The sequence below is a fragment of the Aspergillus niger genome, assembly GCF_000002855.4.
Source record: "Aspergillus niger supercontig An15".
NCBI classification, from domain to species: domain Eukaryota; kingdom Fungi; phylum Ascomycota; class Eurotiomycetes; order Eurotiales; family Aspergillaceae; genus Aspergillus; species Aspergillus niger.
The window spans coordinates 980,930-990,670 of record NT_166530.1 but is presented as its reverse complement, the minus strand read 5'-3'; the positions used below and the strand labels follow the sequence as shown (position 1 = coordinate 990,670).

Below are 9,741 nucleotides of genomic sequence, written 5' to 3'. Positions count from 1 at the left end.
GCTTGAATTTAGCGGCCGCGAATTCGCCCTTTGCGGGCAATCTCTTCCCTTCCTCTGCAATGCGCATCATATCCCGCGCCTTCTCCTTAAGGAATCCAAGAGAATCACTACCAAACGGCACACGCAATGGGATCTCTTTGCCCTCTGCAATACCCTCTCCCTTCGCAATCTGGATGATCTTGGCAATCAAATCCACGGCATTGCCCGGTGGGTTGCGGTAGTTGCCTTCTCCGCGCACGCGACACGCGTCGTTAAGGCCCCGGTAGAAATCGACTCGGTAAGGAACATGGTTGATATTCCTCATGACTTCAGTGCTGAAGATGCCTGCTTCTATAATGAGGGGTTTAATGCCTGGTGCAAGCCAGCCTAGCTCTTTCGAGAGGCTTTCAACGGCTCCTGTGGTGGGAAAGAGTTTTACTGTCAGCTTCGTCGTGTAGGAGCAGATGGACAGACTGGTAAAACATACCTTCTAAAGCAAATTTACTGGCACAGTACGCGGATGCAGCTGGCTCTCCCCAAAAACCAGACTGCGATCCCATGTAAATGATCATACCTTGACCCTTCTCACCCTTGCTGCGAAAATGCGGCAATGCAGCGCGGGTCAGGTTGATAGGCCCATGGAAGTTAGTGTCGAGGGATCGTTTCATATCCTCCGGTCTAACGTCTCAGTCAGTCAAACATATCCTTCCCAAATGTAATTATCAAACAAAAAGACTTGAAGTCCTCAGGCCAAAACTCACGTGAGCTCCTCGATAGCCCCGCATTGAATGTACCCCGCGTTGTTCACGAGTACATCGACTCCCCCATAGATATCGATGGCCTGCTGAAACTTCGCGTTCAGCTCTTCCTGAGGTGCCGTAACATCGAGTTCAAGGATAGTGGCACCGGTATCCTTCAGGTGCGCAAGTTTGCTCTCAGCATTCCGGCCTGTGGCGACGACGTTGTCACCCCGTTCGCGAAGTTGGCGTACAAACTGTTCCCCGAAGCCACTGGAGCAGCCTGTAATAAACCAGGTTTGTTTTTCGTTTGTCATTCTTTGAACTGAACGATGCTGACTGAACCGACTATAGGTCCGGAGTCTTTGCTATTTGCCTTCGCACAAGGAAATAAGAAGCGATGATCGCTCGGATGGCTTTTAAGACAATCTGGGAGGCGCCAGCGCCTGCCAGGGGGGCTTGCCGTCTTTAAGTCTAGTGAATCTGAGTAAGGCTGGGGAAATGAGGGGCCATTGAGTTTAGTCTATCAGACACGCAGGCACATTCCGACAGGACCCGCTTACAGTGTCACACTATAGCAGTAGCAGTGTTACCTTGCATGGTAGGCAGCAAGCAGCACCCAGTCATCTTTACTATTGGAGCCACTGCAAGGATTAGTGCTGACAGCCCAACTGTTCAGGAAAGATTAGGGATGATCATTCGAAATTGAGTTTCGTAACGATTTGATGTAATCTAACGACCATATACTAAATTACAAATGACAGGTATTCTTAGTTCTCCTGCCTCTTCTGCACATAATGACTCTTGCCAGCCGCTTGCTGACCCAACTCCCGAATGCTACAGTCCGCCAAAATATTGAAGACCGAGAGCTCAGCCTTCATCTCATTCGCGAACCAGAACCGCAGCTCGACGGCCACCAGTGAGTCCACACCGAAGGAATGAGCAGGCCTATTGATATCAACATCCTCCTCCGGTACTGAGAGAGCTTGCGAGAGTCTCTGAGCCAGAGCCGTGGCAATAATGGCTCCTGCTTCTTCTACATTATCAGCATCCCCGAGCAGAGCCCCGTAGTCTACAGCCTGAGCAGAGGTAGGGGCGGACGCAGTGGTGCTCTGGTCCGTCCGGTGCAGATGTCGGTACATGGTCCGCTTCATGTAAGGCAGCAGTTCTTTGCCTTGCTTGATCATGGCCATGGGCCGGTTGAGGGCTGTGAGGACCTGAGTCTCCCATCCTGATGACACGTTCAGGCGAGGATTGCAGGCCCAGTCCACAACACTGTGAAGCTCCTTCTCGGAAAGGGCATCGAAACCGGCGTTGACCCATCTCTCTGACACATCCTTTTGTTCCGCTACGTAGCCGACGGACGTGAGTAGTCCGACATCAATAGATATGCACTTCTGGCCGTGTGCCCATCTATGGCGAGCAAATGCATCCTGGAATGTCGCAGCGGCATTGTACTGGGACTGGCCTCTTGATCCAATCATACCTCCCAGAGACGACAAGATGACGAAAAAGTCCATGTCAGCTGGAAGATGGTGATGAAGGTTCCATGTTCCAGCAATCTTGGGGTCGAGCACTGCCTGCCATTCAGCCAGAGACATGTTGTCAAACAATCGGTCCTGCAAAGTGTCAGCTGGTACACCCATGCGACGATAAATAGACTCAGTTAACATACCTTGAGTACCATGGAGGCCTGGATGACTCCCTTGACTCGGGGCATTGTCCGCTCGCAATCACTGAGTGCGCTCGCCAGAGAATCCGCGTTGCTGACGTCGCACTTGGGAGTGATAACGTTGACACCTCTTTCTGTAAGCTCACTGACTAGCTCAATAGCATCATCAGAAACTGCGCCCGAGCGTGACAGTAAGATCAAATGCTTGACCCCTCGAGTGGAAAGCCACCTCGAGAGACTCCGGCCGATACCGCCCAGGCCACCAGCAATGATATAACTGGCCTGAGAGTTGAAGACATATTCCGGATCATTACTGGGAACTACCGAGACTTCAGCCTCTTCCTCCCAATTGATGACTGCCTTGCCCATATGACGGCCTGTCTGGAGGTAGCGAAAGGCCGACTCAAATTCTCCGCGCGAAAACTGTGTTACCGGGTGAGGAGGACCCAGTTTCTTTGCAAAAAGCAGCTCATGTAGCTCATCCATCAATTGTTTAATAACTGACGGATGGTTCTTGTATACCGTCTGTAGGTCGAGCGATGAGAATGTGACGTTCTTGGAGAATTGAGACATGGCAAGCTTCTGGAAAGAGTAGATGTCTCGCTTTCCAATCTCAACGAACCGTCCCAAAGGCGCGACACACCTCCAGGTCTCTGCGAGCGCCTCACCTGAGCTTGAGTTGAGGACGACATCGACACCGCGACCGTTGGTTGCGCGCAGGATCTGCTTCCCAAATGCCAATTTGCGGCTAGAGAAGAAACGGTCGCCAGGGATTCCGTAACGCTCTTGCAGAAGATTCTTCTTGACCGACGAACTCACCGTAACAAACACATCCGCCCCAATATTCTGTGCCAGCTGGATGGCAGCCTGTCCGACAGCGCCCGCGGCTGCGTGTATGAGTACAGACTCGCCTTTACGAAGGCGGCCCAGGTGCGTGATACCGTACAGCGCTGTCAGCCACACCGCTGGGAAGGCATCGGTGAATGCGATATGATCCGGAATAGGAATGGTGGTGTGGACTTTGTTCCGGACGAACGTCTTGAATGTCCCAGATGCCATACCGCAAACGCGATCCCCGGGGGCCAGATCTTTCACTGCTGAACCAACTCGGCGGACCACACCCCCATACTCATGTCCAATGTAAGAGTCTGTGATCTGTCCAAGCACGCACATCACGTCGGCAAAGTTGACTCCCGTGGCCTTGACTGCCACCTCCACCTCGTCTTCCGAGAGGGGCTTACTTGGAGTTTCATCCCTGGCGTACCGGAAACTGCCAAGCTGCCCAGGAGAAAATTGAATTTCTAGAGCCTCCGTTGGCTCCCTTCCAAGCTGCCTTCGCTCGATGTCCCGGTTGCCAGTCTGAGAATATACATAATCATTGATATCATTGGCTTCTACCACTCGAGGGATGAGTGTCACGTCGCTGGCCTCAAGATAATCACCCTCCCAATTTTCAACTCCAGACACCCCATATGAGCGCTGAAGAACCCTCGAAATTGCTTTGCCTGCGCAGGCTATGTCCTGAATGTCCAAATTGGCCCAGTAGAGACCAGGCTTCTCAAGCATGGCCGCTCGGCTAAATCCGGAACTCATTGCGTTTTCTGGCAGTGGAGCGTTTCCATCTGCACCGGACGTTATCCAGTAGATGTGACTTGAGAAGTCCACAAGTCTCTTGAAGCGAGCAAAATCTTTCCCACTCATTGCCGCTAGGAATGGACGCCCCAGGTCAAGCAGTGAGAGACAAACATTCGACTGTGAAATCTGCTCGGAGATAGCATCAGGCGTGAGGATGTCGCATTTCTTCCCGAACGTAGAGGAGATGTAGGAAGCAATTTCTCCCGCAACCTTGAGCTGAAACTCAGTTTCGGCAGCAATAAAGAGCGACTCCGGAAGTTGAAGCTGGTTTGATTCCTCATGAGATGCTCGAGAGAGGAGGAAGCTGAGGGTATGGTTCTCGACATCTGGGAAGTCAGTGATTGCCATTTCCACCCCGGTGTATCCGGTCTGTTTTAGGTAATAATCCCATTCATCCCGAGAATACAGTGGGCACCACTTCCGGTCCACCTCCGTTGATCTCCACCATCCTGGAAGTGTTCCCCAAATGCCATTTAGCACTGTGTCATGTTTGTTGGTTGGTTCCATGAGGATGATGTAGCCGCCTGGCTTCAGTAAGGAGCGGGCATGACTCAGAGTATCACTGATACTTTGTGTAGCATGCAGCACAGTGGCAGCAATCACGACATCGTATCCACCCGGTGTGAATCCCTGTGCAGCTGGGTCTCGCTCGATATCCAGTGTCTGGAAAGTCATGCGATCAACATGATCGGAAAACTTAGCCTTGGCCTTTTCAAAGAACCCGGGAGAAATATCGGTGAAGGTGTAGGATTGGTATCTGGGAGTCACGCCTTTGTCGTTACCCTGCTTGCCCAAGGCCGACAGAATTTGTTGGGTACCACTTCCAGTACCAGCACCGATCTCAAGGATATCAAGCTTGGAATTCTTGTGCGCAAGGAGATCCATGAACACCGCCATCCGCTTGGCGGTAATTACGAAGATCTCGTCCTTGTACAGGTCTTTCGCCAAGCCTTGATTGAACAGGAGGTCTAACGGATCCACTTCTTCGCGGACAATCGCGGCGAGGTGCTTGCAGAACGAGTTAACCGCACCCTCAACCGGGCCTGTTGCTGCGAAATCCGCCAAGTACTGCATGCGGCAACTGTCATCCGCGAATGTATCTTTCCATGGTGATTGAAGGAGAGGATTGCTCTCACCCAGAAGATCGAAATGGTACCGCACCCAGGCCAAGTATCTCTGGAAGTATGGGGAGGTAGTCTCGTAGCCTTGGGCGTCCAGCTCCTTCAACATTTCCGACATGTAGTGCAGTGTCACCACATTTTTGGAAGGCTTCCATTCCACGGGCATTGTCTCCTTGTCCAAGCAGTAAGTCTCTGTCTGTGAGCTACTAATAAGGTCAACATCAGGCTTCCAATCAAGCCTGTAAAAGATGTTGCGTTTCTCGGATGGTTTGTAGCTAAGGCTGGACACAGTTGTCACCCGATAGCCGTCTATCACAATGGCTGGTTCTCCCGTCTCCGAATTGATGGCAAGAATGAACGAGTCGGTTTCTCGAGCTGCTTGCAGCGTCGTCTGCGCCAGAATATTCAACTTTGTGGATGGTTTGCGCTCGATGAGATCATGTGAGATCCAGAAGTCTCGCAATTGAGTCGGTGCCTGTAATGGACCAAGCTGTGTTCCACCTTTGGTGGTCGCCACTGCCGTAACTTGGAACACCCCGTCCAAGGCTGTGGGGTGAATGATATGCGGCTGAACCTGAGAGTTCTTCTCGGGAACTTTACCTCTCCACTCATCAGGTTTAACGACGGCCACAGCTTGGTCCCCTTCCGGATCGTAGGCTAGGTCGTGGAGAGTATTGAATAGGGGACCAAAACCATACCCGATCTTGTGACCAGCATCATAGAAAACCTGCTGAGTACTCGTCGCTGAACAGCGGTCAAGGGCTTGTTGGTACATCGACTGATAATAGTCCTTTGTCAGGCTTCGCTCGTCTTCTCCGTACACTTCGTCGGGCGTCTCTTCATATTCCGTCACGACAGATCCAGCGCAGACTTCCCGCCATTCATTGTCTGAGTACACATACACATTGAACTCTCTGCATTCAATTGTCTGAACACCAGTGGTTCGACTATTCTCTGCATTACGCAGGAAGATCTGGCTTTCTACCCCTTCAGGAGTCTCAGGGACGACTAAAGCAGAGAAGATCCTTATGTTTCGCAGGCGGTATCCTCTAACTGCATGCCCTGGCTTGGCTAGATGCCTCGCAGCCTCTATAGCCATAACTGCCATTCCCGCAGCAGGATAGACCGGGGATCCATTCAACTACAGTTCAGTTAGCAGAATGCTCTTTACAGATAGTGATCAGTTGGTACTCACCCGATGGTCCGTGAGCCATGGAAGGTCGGATACCCGGATGGTGAAGCGAAACTTCGGCTCAAGCGGATTCCAGTCATTCGTGGGAATGCCGACTAGCTCGTGTCGAATATTGTCGCGAGTTCTGTAATTCTTGAACAGTCGACTCTCGAGCCAGTATGTCTGTGAATGGTTGAACGGGTATTCTGGTAGATCTACTACCATTTTCGCCGATCGGTTCGACCCATAGCTGTTGACAGCTTCAATTTTGACTGGGTATCCCTCGGTCCAAAGCTTTCCGGAGAGCTGCTGCAAGGATTTCAGTCCTGAGACACCTCGCCGCATCGCTGAGTCATATTTGACGTTTTCAGATTGAGGCACATTGTCCATGACCGCTCTTTGCATAGCTGCATGTGGGCCGATCTCAACATAGTGATCCACTTGCGTGTTAGACCCCGAATTGCGGCTGGCTTGGGACAATTGTCCAAGAGCTTCGGAAAACCTGACAGTCGACACAAGGTTCTTGACCCAGTATTGGGGCAGAGAGAGCTGTTTGACTGGGACAGGTTGTCCTGTGACTGATGAGCAAAAAACAGGTGTTTCGCCTTTCCGAGGAGACTGCCTTGGTTGGCAAATACCCTGCAAAAGGCTCTTGTATTCTTCAGCAATCACTTGCATGTGAGAAGAATGGTAGGCAACTGGAATTTTCAACTTGCGGGCAAACACCTTCTTCTCATCTAGGCGGACCTTGAGGGCGTCGATAGACTTATCCAACCCTGTCGCGGTTATATTGTTGGCGCTGTTGATGCAACCAATTGACAGGCATTGTTGACCATGGACGGCCGAGATCTCATCTATATGAGGCTGGAGTTCAGAGGCAGTTAGGCCCACAGCCATCATAGCTCCACGTTCGCCAGTTTTAGACTCTGCTACCCGAGCAGCCAGTGCTCCACGGAAGTAGGCAATTGTCCATGCTGATTCACGAGAAATTGCTCCTGCGCAAAATGCAGCAGCAATCTCTCCCGACGAATGGCCCACCACGCCCCAGGGAACCACTCCCCATCCTTCGAGGAGCTCCACCAGTGCTACCTGCAGAGCTGTACATAGCGGCTGTGCTAACGCCGGGCTATCAATCTGAGAAGAATCTGCAGGTTTATGAAGCTCTTCGATCAGCGACCAGGAGTTCCCGAGTCCTTTCAGATAGGAGTCCGCCTTTAGAATGCTTTGCCGGAAAGTCTCGAACTTCAAAAGCTCAATCCCCATTCGAGCCCACTGCGCACCTTGGCCTGTAAAGACAAAGTTTATCCGCGGACTTGTGGACGACCGCACGGGCTTTGGCAGAGTTTGTACCTGCGTCTTGAGACTTTCCAGGTTTCCCGCCAACGCGAAAGTCTTCCATGGCAGAACACTTCGTTTGTTGGATAAGGTGTAGGCCAGGTCCCGCAGAAACTCTTCTGAGACATACTTGAGGTTCGATTAGAGTTAGGTAATTTTCATATGCTGTCCGAGTCGCTCAATTCCGTTTGAATCAGAGGCAGACCAGGTGAAAACGTATTGGGTCTCCTCCGGCTCCTCCTAAGGGCGAATTCGCGGCCGCTAAATTCAATTTCCATTATGGCTATTATAGTCATTGGTTGCGTTGCCATTTGGGTCTCCCTTTGTATGAGCATTTACATGACCGTTCGTGTAACCGTTAGCGTGGCCATTGGTATGGCCGTTACTTTGGTCATTGGCAATGTCATTGGCCACACCATTCTCCAGGATGGCGAGGGTGGGCGGTCTTTTGACAGTGATGTGGTGTGCTTCGAGGCCATGCTCCCGCAGGTAGTTGTATGCGTCATCCAGGACAGCGTGGGCATTCGATCCGCCATAGCCAAATGCGTTGACCGACGCTCGCCGCAGGCCATCAGTGGGCCATGGAAGCGGCTTCGTCGGAAACTTTAGATTCCATTCATCAGCCGGAATGCGAGGGTTGACCTCTTTCAGCCCCGCTATCGGGGGAATGATGCCTTTCTCCAGACTCAGGATTGTCTTTATCAATCCCGCGAGACCAGCTGTCGCTTCTAAATGGCCGATGTTGGCCTTAACTGCACCAATGTGCATCGGATCGTCCGGGCTGCGATGTTTCTGGAAGACTGATTTGATAGCACCTGCTTCAATGGGGTCACCCAATTTTGTTCCCGGGCCATGGGCCTCAAACAATCGGGTTGAGGCGAGATCCAAACCACCCGAACGGTACGCCTCCCGGATCAACTTCTCCTGTGCTGCCTGACTTGGCTGAGAGATACCGGGGGTGCGGCCATCTTGGTTTGTCGCAGTAGCCCGGATCACCGCCCGAATTACATCGCCATCAGCTATAGCATCACTCAGCCGCTTGAGTACCAGAACGCCGAACCCTTCGCCCTTGGCATAGCCGTTACCATCAGCTCCGAAGCTGTGACAGCGACTGTCAGGAGAGATGAATTGCAAAGCGGAGAGAGATATCGCGCTTGTCATTGGTTCAAGATAGAGCTGTGAACCGCATACCAAACTCTAAACACATTCCATATCAGCGACTATTAGTTCAGCGTTTCAGGGTTTCGCTCACCATTCGCGACTCCTTCGATCGCAGGCTCTGACACGCAAGATGCAGGCCAATCAAGCTGCTAGAGCAAGCTGTCTCAATGGTCATACTCGGGCCCCGCAGATCGTAGAACCAACTCAGCCGGTTGGCTAAGATGGCTCCCGAGTTGCCGGTAGCCTTGTACGTGGCCTGGACCTCTTCGTCAAATTCGAAGAATCGGTTGTACTCCACTCCCAGTGCCCCTACATACACGGAGGTGGCGGAGCCCGCTGCTCTTTCGACGGGAATGCCAGCTGCCGTGATTCTTAGTACCCACGTCTCATACTGATTTCCTAAGAGTCTTACCATTCTCGAGGGCTCTGTACGTTGTTTCCAGAAGACCCCGTTGCTGCGGATCCAAGCTTTCCACCTCACCGGGACTCATGGAGAAGAACGGTGCGTCAAAGGCTGCCACATTCTCTTTCAAGAAATGACCGCCCCGCGCGTTTACCTGTCATGCTGTTAGGGCCCGGTATTATCGCCAGCTATGATCATACATACTGTGTCAGTCCGAGACGCATCTGGGTGGTAGAAGCCATTTATATTGAATCGGTCAGAGGGAACTTCAGTTGTGACGGATCGTCCTTCTTGAAGGATTTTCCAGAAGGATTGCGGGGAGGTGGCATCCTGAGGGAATCTCAAAGAAAAACCCACGACGGCCACAGGATCAGTCCCTTCGAGATTCTGGGAGCTCTGCAGTGCTCCACCGCGGGTAACAAGGCCGTCAGTCGTTAGTAGTTGCATTGTATAGCTTATTCGGCACTACTGAGGCGCAGTGTTGATGATCGTGTTGAGCGAAACGAAACCTCGACGGAGAGGGCAGG

General features: G+C 52.0%; 2 protein-coding genes across 2 annotated transcripts; both read right to left on the bottom strand.

Annotated features, from left to right (window-relative positions):
- An15g04150 (uncharacterized protein) lies at nucleotides 1-1,033 on the bottom strand (the record flags this gene model as incomplete). Its single annotated transcript, XM_001396913.3, has 3 exons — nucleotides 1-396; nucleotides 467-657; nucleotides 741-1,033. Coding segments are annotated over 3 exons (880 nt in total), but the record flags the coding sequence as incomplete, so codon positions are not given.
- A 453-nt stretch (nucleotides 1,034-1,486) lies between these two features.
- An15g04140 (uncharacterized protein) lies at nucleotides 1,487-9,661 on the bottom strand (the record flags this gene model as incomplete). Its single annotated transcript, XM_059744641.1, has 7 exons — nucleotides 1,487-2,335; nucleotides 2,392-6,285; nucleotides 6,340-7,779; nucleotides 7,990-8,847; nucleotides 8,903-9,171; nucleotides 9,224-9,368; nucleotides 9,419-9,661. 7 exons carry the CDS (start codon nucleotides 9,659-9,661, stop codon nucleotides 1,487-1,489), a joined length of 7,698 nt encoding a protein of 2,565 aa, XP_059606505.1.
- Between the last annotated feature and the right edge of the window lie 80 nt (nucleotides 9,662-9,741).